This window comes from Ptychodera flava, chromosome 8, assembly GCF_041260155.1.
Source record: "Ptychodera flava strain L36383 chromosome 8, AS_Pfla_20210202, whole genome shotgun sequence".
In the NCBI taxonomy this organism is placed as follows: domain Eukaryota; kingdom Metazoa; phylum Hemichordata; class Enteropneusta; family Ptychoderidae; genus Ptychodera; species Ptychodera flava.
The window spans coordinates 6,599,511-6,618,460 of NC_091935.1; the positions used below are offsets into that span (position 1 = coordinate 6,599,511).

The 18,950-nt window shown below is 36.7% G+C and overlaps 1 protein-coding gene across 3 annotated transcripts in view; it reads right to left on the minus strand.

Annotated features, from left to right (window-relative positions):
- Positions 1 to 684: 684 nt before the first annotated feature.
- Positions 685 to 18,950, minus strand: part of LOC139138316 (proteasome adapter and scaffold protein ECM29-like) — a 66,688-nt gene continuing 48,422 nt past the window's right edge. For 2 of the 3 annotated variants that reach the window (XM_070706640.1, XM_070706642.1), the window contains 14 exons: positions 15,550 to 15,716; positions 13,852 to 14,014; positions 13,376 to 13,435; positions 11,856 to 11,945; positions 10,953 to 11,019; positions 7,962 to 8,255; positions 6,844 to 7,112; positions 6,483 to 6,526; positions 5,598 to 5,799; positions 5,135 to 5,273; positions 4,901 to 5,006; positions 4,567 to 4,667; positions 4,254 to 4,325; positions 685 to 3,064 (listed from right to left, as the gene is read on the minus strand). In XM_070706640.1, the coding sequence (XP_070562741.1) occupies positions 2,925 to 3,064; positions 4,254 to 4,325; positions 4,567 to 4,667; positions 4,901 to 5,006; positions 5,135 to 5,273; positions 5,598 to 5,799; positions 6,483 to 6,526; positions 6,844 to 7,112; positions 7,962 to 8,255; positions 10,953 to 11,019; positions 11,856 to 11,945; positions 13,376 to 13,435; positions 13,852 to 14,014; positions 15,550 to 15,716 (1,914 nt within the window). In that variant the 3' untranslated portion in view covers positions 685 to 2,924. The remainder of the gene's footprint in view (positions 3,065 to 4,253; positions 4,326 to 4,566; positions 4,668 to 4,900; positions 5,007 to 5,134; positions 5,274 to 5,597; positions 5,800 to 6,482; positions 6,527 to 6,843; positions 7,113 to 7,961; positions 8,256 to 10,952; positions 11,020 to 11,855; positions 11,946 to 13,375; positions 13,436 to 13,851; positions 14,015 to 15,549; positions 15,717 to 18,950) is intronic. The other variant, XM_070706641.1, reaches the window with a different exon arrangement.

Here is an 18,950-nt window from a genome sequence, read left to right on the forward strand (position 1 = left end):
GTCAACAGGTCTGGTAGAAACAGTAGACTGAAAGATCCGTCACTTGAGGGCGCTCTCTACGCTCCCCCACCTACAAGCGACAGATCATTTAGTCTAGTAGAAACAGCTTTGGTACTGGATTTCCACACTACTAGAGTCTGTCAACTAACACTTGCAGCCAAGGTGTTCATTTATTTAAAGTCTGTCAGTGATTTTCAATTGGGTATGCAAATCTGGCCATGTTTTCTCATCCATAGAGACTATCTATAGATCTCAGGTGATGCACTCCTGTTTTCCCCTTACAAACATACTGTTACTGAATACAAGACAAGATCACATTTTGTCAAGAACTTGAATATTGCTGTAAATATCAAATGCGATTTATCGTATGAAATTTTTACCTTTGACTACCATTGCCAATGTTATCCTATGTACCAAAAATATGAACACTTCTGATCTCACTAGAATTTTTAGGCACTGTGCAGTACATCATTCTGCCCCATAAAATTAGTGTTCAGTGTAGTCAGCGAGTACACATAATCTCCACACACAGTGTCATCTGTTCGAAATACACAGATGGTGATGTTTTTTTGGTCTTAACTGTTGATTTGAACAGTCTCAATATGTTTAAAGCCACAGCTAACATCAGCATGACATTTAGCAATTTCACATGAACTGGAATAAAATCAAAATACAAAGGACCGCTTTGACATGAATGTGTTGAAATATTTATTGGTAAATACTGAGAATAACAATTTTATTACTTTACTCTTGTCTCTGGTGCACTTATACATGTAGCTATATTCAATCACATTCTAAGTTCACTCTCCCAAATTCTTACACATCAAACTTTCGTGTAAATCTGACTGAAAAAAATCACACATGCAACAGGCTAAATGGCAACACTGTAAGACTTGTGAAGTGTTGTCATTACTGCTTCAATGACACAGTAATTTAATTATGTTGCCTCCAGGAGGCAGAAATAACATTTTTCCCTTGAAACGGTAATGCTTATCATTTTTCTTTTGTTCCTTCCCGCAAGGAATGACCTTGACTTTGAGAAATTTGTAAACAGAGACATTGCAGAAATATGTTTGAACATGACCTGTGAGGGCGCTAGCACCATTCTCAGGCATGTGTTCCAGATTTTGCATAATCACAATGTCCAACGGGTACAATGCAGCTCAAGTACTTGGGCCAAAGCATAGAAAAGGATTTGTTTCTCATCCTCATGTGCATTGATCTGGCCTAGCTTTATTAGCCTGATTATCAGCTTTGCATGCAAAAAGTGAATAAAACAGTATGCATGTGTGAAAAAAATATCAACACAGTTCGGAACAGTGAAAGTCATCACCTTACTACATCACAGTAAGTGAGGCTACCCACAATTCTCTATGATCTGTACACACGGAGATCACTCACTGAACTGAAGCAAATTTCTTCTGTACACAGAACATCTCGGTCAACATTACAAAATTCTGGCAACATAGTTCTGATAATCATAATTTTCTGATTTATCATTGTGAATAATGAGAAGATCAACCCCTTTTCCACGGAGGAGATAGCAATTTTGTAATTTTGTCGACGTAGATTTTTGACAGCCACACACAATATTTCCAAGGAAACTAAGGGAATAAGTTGCATCTGTGTTGGCAAAAGAAAAGGTATTAATTTTTTTTAATGTTCGTAACAAAAGAAATTTGCATGTCTAACAGGTGGCATGATGAGACCATCTTAGTTGCTGATAACTTTATCTTGACAAGTGTGCAATTTTTAGCACCTCCAAACATCGACTTCTCATTCAATTTACTCTTGAATTTTAAACATAATCATTAATTTTGGAACATAGTTTTAACAAATAATCCTGAACTTGAATTGTAAGTTAAAAATTGTTAAGAAACTGATAAAATTGAAAACGCCTTTAGCAAAAACTGTCTGAGTGAACAAATCAAGGGGAATTGTGGGTAGCCTCACTTACTGTGTGCATGTCAGAAGAATGTAACATACCTTTCTTTTTAACAGTTGGGCCTTGCAAAATAGAAACACTCAGAAGACCTGCACCACATTTTTTTAGACGACCTAGGATGAGCAACAAACCTGTCCTGTTTTTGTTTGGCCTCTAGTCAATTAGCTTTCCGAGAAAGAGAGCGATACAATTTCATGCCTGCTTGAAACAGGATTGGATCCTGGCATTTCATTTAGAAAGTGAACATTGGTGTTCTTGAGACAGAACACCACATAAATTATTCAAAAGAAAAAAAAAGCAAATTTAAAAAAAAATTCACCTTCAGTTTGAAAATTAACAAAGTAAATGATAGGATTATCAGAGGACATGCATGCATTTGTTTCATGGCAGCCAGTGCCTACATTTTTACCCTTCAGTCTCTAAAATTTGGTTTTACTGTGAGTGTTGTCTATTATCACATGGTTGACATCATTACCATGGTGTACATGTGAAAGGGTTAATTTCCAATGAGAATTCATCAGAGTCTGCTAGGTACTAAGATGAGTATAAGTCACATAGAGTTAAAAGATGAGCGGTATACCCTGTAGTTTATCATAATGCTGGGTTGCAACTAAATCTGCTGTTGATCACCACTGGAACTATTCATTAAAGGGAGGCAGTCATCGGAACTGCACATGTGCGACTTTCTTGTTTACAAGCAATGTATTTCATGCATGATATCTATATGCATCACTTCAACATAACTGCAACTTTTAAATTTTACGATATTCATTGTTAACAAACATGTTTTAACTTGCATCAATCGCCAACGTACCCTAGATACAGTGTTTACATCGGTCATAGGGGTCCCTGGCAACCTTTGAGACGCGTTCCGATGACTGCCTCTCTTTAAGAGATTTGCTAGTGTCTGTGACTTTTTAACATTTGAATTAAATAGGTAAATGATGAAAAGATGCTCTTGAATGTACCAATAATGCCATTATTGCATTTCGGAAAGAACTTTCTGAAGTTTAGTTGCTTGATCTTTGAGTTTGGGAAGTGATTCTGATGAAGTATTCTCCAGGGCTTTCACCATTTCATCTCTGATGGTTGAAGAAAGTACACCTTCTTGGCCTTTATCTATAAGAAGTACAGATAAAACACACTGGGTAAATCAAGAGTCTGGATGGGCACTGGGTAAATAAAGAGTTAGGATGGGCACTGGGTATATCAGGAGTTACAATGGACTCTGGGTAAATCAAGAATATGGATGGGCACTGGATAACTCAAGAGTTAGAACGGGAACTGGGTCAATTAAGATTAGGACGGGCACTGGGTCAATTAACCTTTTGGATGGGCACTGGGTCAATTAAGTATAGGATAAAGCCTGAGTACGAGGGCTCTTCTGGTATATAAAGTCCAACCCAATGATAAAATGTCGAGGCCGCAGGCCGAGACATTTTATCGTAGGGTTGGATTTTATATACCAGAAGAGCCCGAGTACGAGGGTTTTATCCGACTTAAAAACTATCGCCCCTAACTGATATATTTTCGTTTTCAATGTGTTTACGTCAACCGTCCCCTTTGTCAATGTAACATGTTTAGGATATGAATTTAAACTTTTATTTGTGAAATAGCCTTCCAATGTAATGGAACATCCTATAAATGCCCTAGGGCACATTATATAAATGCCCTAGGGCACAGCAGATTTTGTGTTGCAGCTGGTTTCCGCTGTGTTACCAAATTTGAATATTAAAACGTACCAGATGTCTACAGAATATGACATATTCACTTTTGATTGGACAGTACTTTACTACGGCGCTGTCATTTGTTTCTGGAATTTGGTGACCAAGGCTTTACGAGTAGATAAAACACCCTGAATTGAGCACTCTGATTGGTCAATCAACAGTAGATAGTTTTTAAGAGTTAGGAAGGGCACTGGGTATATCAAGAGATAGAATGGGCACTGGGTATATCAAGAGTTAGGATGGGCACTGGGTCAATAAGAGTTAGAAAGGGCACTGGGTATATCAAGAGATAGAATGGGCACTGGGTCAATTAAGAGTTAGAAAGGGCACTGGGTATATCAAGAGTTAGGATGGGTACTGAGTAAATTTAGGGTAACAGTATGTACTTGTTGATCATGATGACAATCTACTAGCAGAAGACAGAATCTAGGTTTACAAGGTGTAATAGCACCATATGGCCAAAGTCAATGCCAAGAGTGAATGATTTAACACTTTGTGTGGGAAATCAAAGGCAAAGAAATTACCCACATACACGGAGTGAGGATGAAATCATAATGAATGTGAAGAAGCTAAAACGTTACCTTTTAATTTCATGGTGATCTTTTCTAGGACATGGACTGCATCAAGCTTCAGAGCACCATATTTATTGTAACCTGCAAAGTAATGCACTCAGTGTGTATCACTTCCTATTTTATGACTGAACAATGAGTTGAAGAAATGTTCTACATAGGTATTTGTATTTTTTCCTCCATCATAGTACTATACAGGAAATGAAGATTTGAAACATACTGAACATCAGTAAGGAGGCGGAGTTTTGTGATTTAAAATTGAATGGTATCTGCAAAGGAAGTTGTTACAGACTAGACAAAACCAAAAAACTCAAATGATGCTTACCTAAACATTTGCAGAGTGGTGGAACAGCCTGATGAAATAAGTTACTTAAGGTGTTGACTTCAGCCTCTGAAAGACTTGTTTCTGTGTCTAACAAACATAACCTGCAAAATATTCAAACACAACAATGTGGATGAACATTAGGATACTTCAAATTCACCACATCTGAGTGTGATATGATGAAATTTAGGTAGAAATATCACCTATCCACAGTTTAAAACCAAGTCTTTCATACAAGAGTAGATACATTTTTAAATATTTTTCCACAATGTCTGAATCTGCATCTTTGTTTTACAATTTCACGTTGAAAACATTGCACACAAGTCCTTTCACTAACCTGTCGACAAAGATTTCCAAGGAGTTGATGATTTTACTTTGTATGTTAATTGTATTCACTTTAAGACCTTCGCTGAGCAACTTACAAAACTCTTCTTGATAAGCATCTGAAAGAAAGCAAAACAGCACAGAAGCTATGAAGACTTGTAAAGACAACAAAAATTTACTGCCCAAAACTGTCCATTTTACTAATTGCATTATCAAGTCAGCAAAATATTATCACTAATACACTTACTTTGAGTTTCCTTGCTACTGGGCCATGATTTTCCAAGACATTCAAATGCACACGCTTTTAAATTCAATAAATTTTCTCTGTCTTTTCTTGTAAGATCTTCATCGTCATCTTCATCTTCCTTATCATTATCTGTTTTCTTCTGGTTTTATTTTATTTTCCAAAGCAACAAAGAAAATACTAAAGTCATTAAAATACATATTTAATTTAGGAGTATGAGAACACAGGCTGCTATGAAACACTACAGTGATCAGGAAGAAAAAAGAAAACAAATCGCCCAAGAACACTCTACTTAACGTATTTTCAACTTTGTCTAATTTCTTTGCAATCCACTTGATTAAATCCAAGCCTGTAGTTTTCAGAAGGAAAATACAAATTTATTCTCCACTGTGCTCTTTTCACTTGAATAACAGCAAACAGTAATTACAAGCTATCGCCTTCTTGAGGCAGACGGTCATTTACTTACCTCTGAAATAAGGGGAAACAGAATTTCACTAATTTCAGCAAATTTATCCACTTCCTGAGCTTCGACAACCGCAGCTAGACAGTGGAGAGCAGCAATTTTATACTCTATTTTGTCTCTCTTGCACTCTTTGAGGACTGCAGTGAATACTTCATTCATTGACGGTTGATCCTCGGTGTTTTCTGATGGACTCTGAAGAGCCTCCCTGTAATGCAACCAGAATAGTCACCATGATAGCTGTACAATATATGTACATTTGGAGCAAAATTCCCTGATCATTATGTTACACATATTATACATATTATATACATCCACTACAAAACTATCGATCATAGGAGTATTGACGGAAGGATATGCTTGAAAAAATTTCAAAACCAAACCATGTCAAAATCACTGCCTCTACAAGACTTATAAAAGTATTTTAGCATATCTCAGAAAATAAATTATGTATATATGAGTTTGTATGGTAGATATGGAGGTATGGTACCCAAATGTGACAATTCTGTCTTCTAGATGATACTTTCAACACAGTTACTTGTTACAGTGATGCTGGTGTATGACTGATTGAGACTCTGTGGTATGATAGTTGGTTAAACTCGCCCATTTAATAAACCTAGTGCAACCACTTATTGTGATAGTAGTTGAAGATTGTCCTGCCTTCCTTGCGATACAAAACTATTACTTTCTCAAGAATCTGGCAATTTTAATGCTCGACATCAACTTTAGCATTGGGTATGTATTGACATGATATCTCCAAAATCGAACATGAAATACATGGAGTACACAAACAATGGGCTGCTTCTGTTACAACGACATTGTCTTCTTAATTATGACCGGCCAAGAGCAACAACAAACATGGTATGGCAAGATCAAAACTCCAATACTTACTTGCATGATACACCTATTGACTGGACTGCCTTTAGTAAGGATTCCTATAAAGAAATAGACAAGATTATCCCTCTGGTCTCAGTTATTTCCCAAGGAGGTAGTTCGTTTATCCAAAGTTACTTTTAAGGCGTCATTTCTTACAAGGTCACTTCTGTACCCATCCCTTCACTTCAGTTACTCACCAACCTTATAAATGTCAAGTCTTATTCTCTGTGTTAAGCAAAGATATCAATATATCCATTCTTCAGCACAAAATACATCAATTTTACTTGTCACACAATGACATAGGATAATGGTAATTGTCATGATCACAATAGTTTTGAATTACATGGTGTCAATACACGACACTCTAAACACTTACTTTGCCATCCCATGTTCTGCCACTGAGTCCCTTCAACAGGGCTTTCAGTAAACTGCCTAGGTGAGGTGGTTTCAAAGTGGACGCTAGCTTTGTAGCCACTGTACTCATAGCCGATGCTGCCTGCGCTTTCATGTGCCATGACTGCGATCCTAACATGCGCTCTGTGATGTCCACAATTTCTGACAGGTAGAGACGTATACCGCCCTCAGTGCCCGGAGTAGAATCCAACCATACTTCTTCCCATACAGACTGTCTATTGTCACTGTCTACTGAAAACATGAAACAAAACAGGGTTTACAAACATATTCAGAATGAACAGTAATTGCACAATACTGCAAACGAAAGTTATATGTGGGCAATAATATTTGGAATTACCTGTCTATCACGAAACAATATACTGCAAGTCAACAACAGTAAAGTTTTTCCTTATGGGGCAATACCTGACACAAACATGACATAACTTATGTTTTTTTGTGGTTGAGACAGTTAGTCACTGTTGTCTGTGAACAAATATTTGAGGTGATAGAAGCAGATGAGTTTCTCACAGCAAATACCATGTGAAAAACAGGTGACCAAATCCATTCATATCTGTTTGCTTTGACACTTCAGATATGTGAAGCACAGTAAAATTTATGTTCCAATCTTATTTGTCATATGTCATTCAGACCTTCCAATCAAAGTAATCTCTTCAAACTGTCCAAAGGTCTTGACAGAGTGAGGGCAATGTCTCCTGTCTACAACAACTCTAATCGAGTTGATGAAAATACAAGACTCTGTTCCAAAATAAAGTTTATTTCTAAAACTTCAACGTTTTGATTCCACGCCAGGAATCTTCATCAGGAATAAAACACATGACAAGTGATCGCACAAGCTAAAAGTCATCAACCTAATTATACGACTCTCAAAAACCAGTTTCATTGCTACCTGGTACTGTAGTTGGACTGACACTAGTCTTCATAACAAACTGACTCTAATCGTTGTCACTATACCTTGTCTGAGAAATCTTTCTAACTGTACACAGCGGCCAGGAAAATTCACAATACAACAGCATCTTCTCAGTCTGACTCTAAAAACTCATAGAACTTATTGCAGTGAAAAGGGTATGATTTTCTCTATACCTGAGTCTGTTTTGCATTCATGCATAGCAAGGAATGCTAGAGGTAGAGCAGTAGAGGCATGTCTCTTGAGGATATCCGGTGCCTGTCTGGCCATGGCTTGCAGAGTCAAACCACACGCTGTTCTGATGTTTTCATCTTCCTTCTCCAGGTACCATGTCTTCAGTTTGACCACAAGTTTCTCAGTGCTGCTGTCCTTGGCTACTCTCACGATGTGACCCAGAGCTACTGCATAGGCTTTGCGAATGGCAGGGCTTCTGTCACTCAGGCCATTCAGCAATGCACTCATTAGTTTGCCTGTAAAGTTAACAGCTCATTTGGTTATAACTGTTCATCCCTGATTCCCTGTGAACAAGTCTTTACTCATGATTTGTAACAATGGATTTGGGTCAAACCATTGTGGTGAAAGGGATAGTGCATAGCAATACTTTCAGACACCATTTGGTACAATTTGACTCTCACAAGTACGAGCAAAATGACAAATATACTCTCATTTCCACAGATTTCATGATTACTTTTTACCAAAACAGACTAAAAACTTAGATAAAAGCTATACAAAACTATATTGTGAAAATTACAATCAGTTCCAGTGCTAGTAGTAATTTTATAGCATTTTTATAGCACCTATTTAAATAGCATTTAATATCCATCATGAAAATGCCAAATGGTGCTCATAGTTTTCAGAAATGCTCCTTGAAAACGACAAGTTTTGAGTCAGAGTTTGAAGATATCCACATAGGGTGCTATTTTGATCTCCTTTCTGTTAAATTATTTAGAAAGAAAACGGCAACCTTTTTCCCCCACATTCAAATAAACATCAATGTTTTATATTTCTTCCTAAAAAAGACTGACAGGACTGTCAATAGTTTAGCAAGAAACTTCACTTGAAAATGTAACTATAACAAAAATTTTCATTCTGTTTGCAAAACTACACAAGACAAGGGGGTTGCAATCTCAGTTTTGTTCACTTTACACAATAACTTTATCTTTTACACATGACACCATGGTACAGGAAACCTTTGAAGTAATCATTCCATGTTGTTGATGTTTATCACTGAATGATTATCACTGATTTATTTTAAATCTCATCCGTATGTGGAGTATCTGTGAACAATGAACAAGGGATTGTTCATCTACTACAGAAAAATAATCATCAGTTTGGTTTGTTTGATTTTTCTTAAACAGAAACATTTACACAACTCACTGCCACTATGCTCCCTTTGATCAGCTGAGACACTGACACTGACATTAACAAAAACTTTGACACAGACACAGACAGTGGCAATGACAAGAAAGACACTAGCACAGACAGCCAGACAGACACTGACGCAAACACTGAAACAGACACTGACACAGACACAGACATTAACTAAAACTTTGACATGGACACAGACAGTCACATTGACAAGAAAGACATTGACACAGACAGACACTGATATACAAACACTGAAAAAGACACTGACACAGACACAGACATTAACAAAAACTTTGACATGGGCACAGACAGTCACATTGACAAGAAAGACATTGACACAGACAGACAGACACTGATACAAACACTGAAAAAGACACTGACACAGACATTAACAAAAACTTTGACATGGGCACAGACAGTCACATTGACAAGAAAGACATTGACACAGACAGACAGACACTGATACAAACACTGAAAAGACACTGACACAGACACAGACATTAACTAAAACTTTGACATGGACACAGACAGTCACATTGACAAGAAAGACTTGACACAGACAGACACTGATACAAACACTGAAAAAGACACTGACACAGACACAGACATTAACAAAAACTTTGACATGGGCACAGACAGTCACATTGACAAGAAAGACATTGACACAGACAGACAGACACTGATACAAACACTGAAAAAGACACTGACACAGACATTAACAAAAACTTTGACATGGGCACAGACAGTCACATTGACAAGAAAGACATTGACACAGACAGACACTGATACAAACACTGAAAAAGACACTGACACAGACACAGACATTACAAAAACTTTGACATGGGCACAGACAGTCACATTGACAAGAAAGACATTGACACAGACAGACAGACACTGATACAAACACTGAAAAAGACACAGACACTGACGCAAACACTGAAACAGACATGAACACAGACACTGACACAATTGGACACTGAAACAATGACGGAGACACTGATTCAAACACTACAACAGACACTGACACCAATTACTGACACAAATAGTGACACAATACACAAATACACACACTGACACACTGGCAGTAACAGACAGACAAATACTGACATAATCAGGCATGGACACAGACACTGACACAATACACAAACTGACAGTCACAGATACTGACACAGACACTGACACAATGCAGACACTGAAACACACACTGACACAGACGCAAACACTGACACAACACAGAAACTGAAACAGAAACTGATAAAGACAGACAGTGACAAAGACATACAGTGACAAAGACAGAGAGACAAACAGTGACACTGAAACAGACACAAACACATTCACACACACATATATATACACATTAGCAAACATATGCACACTCAGACATGTATGGACACAGGAATGCAGGTTTAAGGTAGTATGCACCTCCAAATTTAAAGACTTAAACTTTTGCTCTAACTTTCCTGAATGAAACTTTCAATCATTCTCTTTCAAAATCAAGAATAAAAATAGGGGGTCACCGTTCAAATTTTGGTACTAGAGAAACAAATTACTCAAGATTTACCGATATTAGAAATTCAAAATGGCCGCCATCCCTGTGTTAACTCTATGGAGAAAAATAAAACTTTTCGAATTTTGAAAAACTAAGCCGGTGAAAAGTTTTCTTTCACCAAGAGCTTTAAAATGAACCCCCACATGTTGTATATCAGAAGAGAATTGTAAAAGTTTGAGAGACCGAATATCTGTCCCCGAGGTGCGTTCTACCTTAAATTGTCATTGTTATTATGAAAATTGTACATTACCTGCATATGGTTGTAAATCTTGAGAACATTGATGAGTCAACATGATGATGAAGTTGGAACAACCAGCCTTTGAAGAAATGGACAGAGATGTTGGTACAAGGTGGGATAAAACATATGGTATGTCAAAACAAGAAACTGCAAAACTTGATTTATTTTACAGAAAAAAGGTACATTCTCCTGAAAACAGAACAATTTATATTGGACACAACAACAACACAAAATGTTACAAAACTGGGTAATATGATAAATGACCCATTTTACAGCCAATTTATGACTTACTAAAATAGTTATCAATTCTAGAGTTGGACATAATAAACATTCCAATGATACAACTGTTGAGTAAACCTTATTTCTGTTAAGTAACTGGTCATTTCAAAAGCTTTGAATGCAAAATTATAACAGGGCTGTGCAATGGCAGGAACACCTACATTTATACATTACTTACATATTTTTAATATCAATTGATATTTTGTATGTGTTAATGCATAAGCTTTGGCAAACATGTCAGAGGAGCTAAGCAGAAAACCAAACAAACTTTAAACTGTGAGTTTAATAGGCAAGTCTCAGTGAACAAACACAACACACTGCAAGACTCAAAGAGCAGCACTGCCTTTGTGACTGGTTTTGTCTTTACAGAGTTCTGTTCATCAATAGTCATAGAATGAAAAGGATAGGTTTGCCATGCTTTGCATACACTAGCGACAAAACCCTGAGATTATTGTAGCATATTAAAATGACCGTGAAGGAAGGAAAAAATCTTTATTTGTCCCTTGAAATTATAACTGTGAATGATCTTTGTTCAAAGAAGGCAAGTTCCTAACAGGAATACAAAATTAGCCTATCAGGTAAAACAGACAAAGCTGTGACAACAAAATGACAGTGGATTTTAAAACACACACATACCTTGGTGCCAACTCCGATGCCATTACGAATGAGATCTGTTACTCTTGGTACAAGCTCTGGAAGCACTGTGTAATCTACATATTGCACACACTGTAGGAGAAAACTCAGTGTATTAGAGTGAACAATTCAAGGATATTTCTACAAGTCTATCCATCGTTCAAAATGAATGCTTAGGAATTCCAGGAGTGCTTGTGTGGAAAGATAGAAATCTGCAACATCAGTCACTGTACGTAGAATATATTTGAGTTTTGATTTAGATAGATTAAAATTAAAATAAGTTTACATAAATCAATGTTTCTCTTTCCTCTTGTTGTCATACACACTCACTGAACCTTTGTTGTCCTGAATGTAAAACACATTCATCTGCAAACTTAGCTCTCTTGACTGGTTAACATCATTACCAATCTTATGAAAAGAGACTTTATGGAATCTAGAATGTTCTGTACCTTTAAGATATTCTATAGAAGTTCTATAGAAGTTTATAAAATTAGGGCACCATTTTCAATAGAACTCTACTACAGAAGAGCAAGATTCCATAGAATTCTACAGAAGTCTTGTAAACATTTTCGTAGGGGTAATAATGTAACTGTCAGTGCACACATTAGTGCACAAAAGGATTCTTATTGATTCTAATGCGGCATCAGTATGATTTGCAGATTTATCGATTTACAGGATTCAAGCAAGAAGCCGATAGGGGGGTCTGGAAATTCTTTCCAAAACAGTTTCATTCACCCACTTTGCATCCGTTAGTGTCTCCAGCAGAAACATTTAGATCAATGGATAGCAGAAGTCAGTCTACAGGCAGAGTAACACATGAAACTCATCGTTTAAAGGGGAGAGCTTTTGTTCTGTTTCAACTGTCCTGCATAATGCCACAGAAGGTATGTATTTGGGTGATATTGATCGCTGATCATACTTTGTTTTGAAACATTTGTTGTTGTTGTTCAACAAACTGTCAGTATATAAAGTTCCAATGATACATTTAAGCAATTTATTGTGTTTAAGAAAGGTCAGATCACAGTTTCGTCATAGGATTTTCACGTTTCAAAACTTTCATTGGAGAAAGGAAGTTAATGTCAAATATGATAAGTTTTGTCTGCTGTGCATGCTTGATAATCCAAGGTCCCTAGCACATGATTTTTCCCCTTTCTATTCAATGAATATAGAGTGACTGAATGGCCTCTTTATTGCACTGTCTTGTTCTTCTTGTACATGTCTAAGCTTAACCAAATACAACAACATGGTCACATGGTTTTTGTCATATGACACATAAATTAACCATCCAGTTGAGAACATAAATCTGAAAGAAGTTCATAAATTTAACAATTATCATCGTAAGTTCTTGCTATTTCAGCTCCTAATTACTCAGCAGATACTTGCACATTGACCTCACATAATGGAAGACCCTGGGAGGTACACGTCCTTGGGTGTGCTTTGATGGGATTCTACTGTCTGAGTGGGAATCTGTGGACGCCCTGAAGGTGTTGGTGAGACTTTAAGGAGTGTGATCATCTACTTACCCAATTCACTGTGTCCATCATCGGCGATGATTTACTGGCCGCTATTCTGGCATTGTCCAACTGAAAGTGGATAAAGAGTAGACAACAGACGTGATTGAGGTCGGCTGTTTACTGGTAGTGGTAGAGATGTTGTTTGGGTACTGAACCATCAACACATCATAGAAGGTAAAAAACATTTATTTCTCAATTTAATGTGTAACTGGATAATTACAGTCCTGCACAGAGGTCAAACAATGACATCAAAGACAGCATTGGTGGCAATATAGAGATGTACAGTAACACTGACAATATACATGGCTTGACAACTCCTTGTTTCAAAGATTCCTGTAAATTTCTCTTAGTTTATGATATAACCTAGAGGTATTCCACAGTACTACAGGTAGAACAATGCAAAAAATAAGAGAAGTAAGTAAATGTTCATATAATATTGCCGTTGAAAATGGCAGTACGACACAAGATTTCAGTAAACAACCCACCTTCTCTTGAGTTTCTTGGTTTTTACTGACGTGCAATGCAAGATAGTTCATCACCTGAGGCTCCAAGCCACTCAATGATTCCAATAAAGCTATCACTAACTGGGTCACATGGGGTTGGATGAGTTTGCCCGCATTCTTGCTGATCTTCACCAAAGTCTGAAGGCTGAAACGAAATGCGAACAAGTTTTTCACTGAGATGAAATGGGATTTTGCCTTCTACTAGAGTTTTCTAATAATAGGCTCATCCACATACTAGTATAGGCTGATGGGCAATAATTTTGAGGGTGGGTGCTCATTTTGGATTTTAGTTTTGCTTGATCTTTACATGTGGCATCTAAAGCTGCCTCGCCCTTACACTAAAAACTACCAATAAGCTGTCATAAAATTGGCAGACACAATACACTCAGCACTAGTCAGACATTACCAATTTATCATTCATAATTATTGAAATTTATCCAACTACCATTAGTGTTGCTTCTGTTCAAGTCACCCCCTCTGCAGCCTAATGTTAACGGTAATTGCATATTATGTATGCAATTATATGCAAGTAAATTGTTTGTGATGTCTTCATCATCACTTTGCAACTTTTAGTTCCTGAATCCAGTCCTTCCAATCTGGGTGAAGTAATTAGTCTCTGTTTTCCTCATGTCACCTGCATTCTGCTAATTCTTCTAAACTTTGTACAAACAAATTTGGGATTCAAAAATGATCACTGGACATTCAGTTTTCCATCTTTTATTTTGTAAAATGTTCTCCAAATAGAAATTGGATTTTGTTGGATACTGACGTTTTAATCATAAGTGTAGAGGATTATTTTAACAACACTACTCTTTTCCTAAATTTTGTTCTATTGTGGTTAGTATTTTTAATTCTTGATTTATTTATTTTGTCATACATTTCAATCAGTATTTTATTTTCTTTACTTCATATTGGTGAGTAATCCAAAACCTTGCTTTCCACAAATTTAGAACTTGTTTTTCCTCAAAGTTTATTGTATTTGTAACAAGCATAACAGATCGGTCTTATCATTGTCAGTATGTTAGTCATTACAAAGATCAATTCCTGTTGACGACACTGAACTACGTTACTGCATCCTAACACGCGTGTTGCGACTACACATAAAATATGCTTTCACAGAGTTTAAATTTGAAATTTCAATGGACTATTTTAATACTCAGCACTCGGTACCAAATCAGTTTTGCAGTAAAAATGCTGAAGTGAACAAATGGTTCAAAAGGTTGACGGCAAACCAAAGGAGTAAATTCCAAGTTTTTATGGCTACTCTTGCTCAGTCACTCCCTGTATGTTGCAATGCTGCTATTGTCTGAGGGTGTGCGGTAACCAATAAATTACAGAAGTCACGCTGTCCTGATAAAATTGGATGTACAAAGTTTGGGAAGACACCATTGCGTCACCTTAATTCAACATCTTACTGTTAAAATCCGGCAAAAAACAGCTGCACATTGATTTCAGTAGATGATAAACTCTAAATCTTAAAGAGTATTCAAGATTTATAGTTTTTTCCGTCTCCTCATTATCTTTAGCAACACTTCACATATATCACAAACGTCACATAGTTACCTTTATACCGTGTTCTTTCGTTGACGGATTAATGGTCAAAAAGACAAAAAAGAATCCTCTACTTATCACCAAAGTTAAATATTGAGCATTCATAGAGAACTAGACAAGAAAACTTACCATAGTGCTCTAACTTCTTCAACTTTGCTTGGCAGACACTTTAGCAGTACAGGCAGGACAAGGCCGATGGCCTGGTCACCAACAGAACCACGGCTTACATCACAAAGCTTGATGGCTGCCCTTGTTAGTGTCTTCAGCGCACTTTCTGCAGCTAGTCTAACAGATTCCTACAAGGTGAATAAAGATCTTGTAAACTGCCTAGCCCATGACCATTATACTACTGATATTTATCAACACTAATGATCAATTCTGTGAATAAATGGTAGAAAGAGCTGCTTAGGAAAAAGAATCCCCTAAAATGGATTTATGTACAGCATTTATCCTGCGTGTTGAAAAATTTAATGGCATGTAGAGCAAAGCCCATCAGCCTATGTGATTAACAGCATATCTGCCACATTTTATTTCAAATGCACATAACCATTGAATAAACCATTGATCTGGGAAAACACATGACATGTTTATCAATCTACAGAACAACCTGTACAAAGTATATCCAAGAACGTGATTGTGAGGAAACTTTACAAAACAGCCAGAATAAATGAAAATGAGATTCTTGCCCATCTAAAAGTTCAAAAAAAACCTTGCCACAGTCATATCAGCATGTAGGTGCAACTTTCAGAAATGCACACACAATAGAATTTTGACAAACAAAGCAAAACGACTGCACAAAACAAAGTGAAATCTACCGAATCAAAAAACAAAACATGGCCTGCCATTAATACAGCCAAGGAGTGATGTCAGATGTCTTAAAAAGAGTGAGCACATCCTTTTTTACATATGCATTCAATTAATTCTCGATGGGATTCAAACTCACAGTCACCTAGTGAAGACATCACATCATAATTTAAAGTTACCATATTCTGAAACATAGAAGCATTTAAAATAATCTGTATTACATTACATTTGTGAACAAGCTCATGACAACGGCTTGAGCACATTAACAAAATGGATGAAAGTCGTTTTGCCATGTAGCCTTGATTAGTTGTCTCAGAGAAGGTGGTTTCTTCTAATATTCAAACTAAATTGATATATTTATTACTCTGGAATAAAATAATCTGAGAAACGTGTACAACTAGCTGGTGAGAATTGAAAGTTGCTTGTCAGGTTTGACAAAATCATCTATTTTGTCATTGTCTGACTGAAAGAGAAAGATCACACTCATCAAGTTGTTTAACTATGACCAGCCTGCAGCAGAATGAACTGATCTATCATCTGGATGGATAGATCTACCACTCTCAGTTTGAAAGATGAATTTCATACATACAGCATGACAATCTATCTGATTTTTATATTTGCTGGCTCATGCATTTCTACAATTCTCCGTCATTCTAAGTGGACAGCATGTGCAGTGGACACAAGTAGATAAACAGTCTGATTTTGTCATATTTGTTGAATACTTTTCACAAATCACCAATTTACAAATTTACAGGTAGAAACATTTTTCAACGATATTTAATTTTTGAAAGAATTGCTGAGAACACAAGTTTAGAGAGATTTTTTACAAATATAGCATGTCAATCAATATAATTTCATGATATTTAGATGGCATTGTCCAAAGTCTGACACATGGACATGTGCAATGTGATGTTCTGTTCACAAAATGTCTTCAAATCAGATTTTATGACTTGTTACACCAGACATTTCTACCACTCTAAACTCATACTAACTGCATAGCTTTGTCTACCAATGTGATTTTTGCCAAGCAATAATTCGCATGTTTGAATGTCCAACTGTCAACATGTTTACGTTCTATCTGGTCCCATCATTGATCCATTTAGAAACAGAATATACGCATGGACGTACTCATGGATACACACTACACAATCTACAAGTCCCCAGACTTCATCCACGGAAACTATTTAATAAACCAAAATGAGCTGTCATGTGCCAAAATGGGGCAAACAGGTGCAAAGTGAAAATGGCTCATTGCAATTAGCAAATGAAAGGAGTTGAAATGATTGCTCTGCATACTCTTGGAATAGAACCAATGACAAACTTCAAAGAAAATATATTGGGAAACAAGCTAAAAACTCAGATTATGGTTGAGGTTATCGAAAATAGACATGAAAGACATAAAAAGTTCCCTAAAACTTTCCTCTAGCAAACTTTTAACCATTGTCGTACAAAACCAAGAATAAAAATCTAGGGTCACAATCCACTGATGCTTGAAATTCAAAATGGCTGCCATTCCTATATTAAACTCTATTGGAAGAAAAAAATTAATTTTTGACGTAATAAACTGATGAAAACTTTGTTTGCTCCATGATCTTCAAAATGAGCTCGAATGAGTGGTAGACTAAAAATGTACAGTAAATGTTTTAGAGTCCAAATATTTGTTCCAGAGATGCATTTTATCTTAACGTCTGCACTGTGCATGCATCATCCAGTCAAAGGGCCTACTTCTATCTTGCTTTGGGCTGACTGAGATGCATACTTCTAAGTGCAGGGGAACTGTTATGTCATTGATGTGTATGATTTACCATACATACAAACTGCACATTCACTATAATCCCTGATTGCTGAGGATAATGAGTGTACCTGGTGAATAGCTTGGTAGGCCTCTGAATATTGTAATGTATGGTACAGACATTTGATAGTGATCTGACTTCTCAGTTTCTAGAATTTTTTCTTTCAACATTGGTGTAGGCTGTGTCCAATATGACATTAAACTGGTCCAATAATCATTTCCATTCAAGGTAATACATTACCAGGTCCATGGGACATTTGTGATTTACAAATTTAAGTAGGACCATCCTGAACCACAGATAGTTAGTGGTGGTACCAGGTGTCCGGAATGGGTAAGCGTACCCTGCTAGCATACTACACCCGTCAGGATTGGTCCCAAAATTGTCTAAATATTGTATGAAAAGATACAGGATATGAATCACTGTAGTAAGTCAAAGCCGGGAATGCTGTTGTTAATCATTTGAGTGACCGAGGTGTCATATTTGGCCACAATGTCGTCATATCGACTGTAGAACTTTTTGAAAGTCCTCATGAGTCTTTTGGATGTGTATCCCTGTCTCACTACCGTAGTTTTGATACCAATAAGCTGTGTCTCATTTGAAAATCAGCTAGTCTGTTTGTATCACCTTGTTCTAGTGTTAGAGGGCCTATTTTCATTTATTGAGTCCATTTTCTCCAATTTAGGCACATTTCAGCTCTGTCCTTTCAGGTTGTTCTAAAATTTATCAATTACCTCTTTGGTCATCTGATTTTGTTGTAGGTGTAAAACTTGTTAGCCATGGTAACAACAAAGATTACAGTAAAGTGTGCCTCAAGAAACAGATATTTGGACTATAAATTTACTTTACAATACTTAATTGGTCTACCACTTGGCGGTACTCATATTGAAGCTCACTAAAAAAATTAAAATTTCACTGGCATATTTATGCAAAATT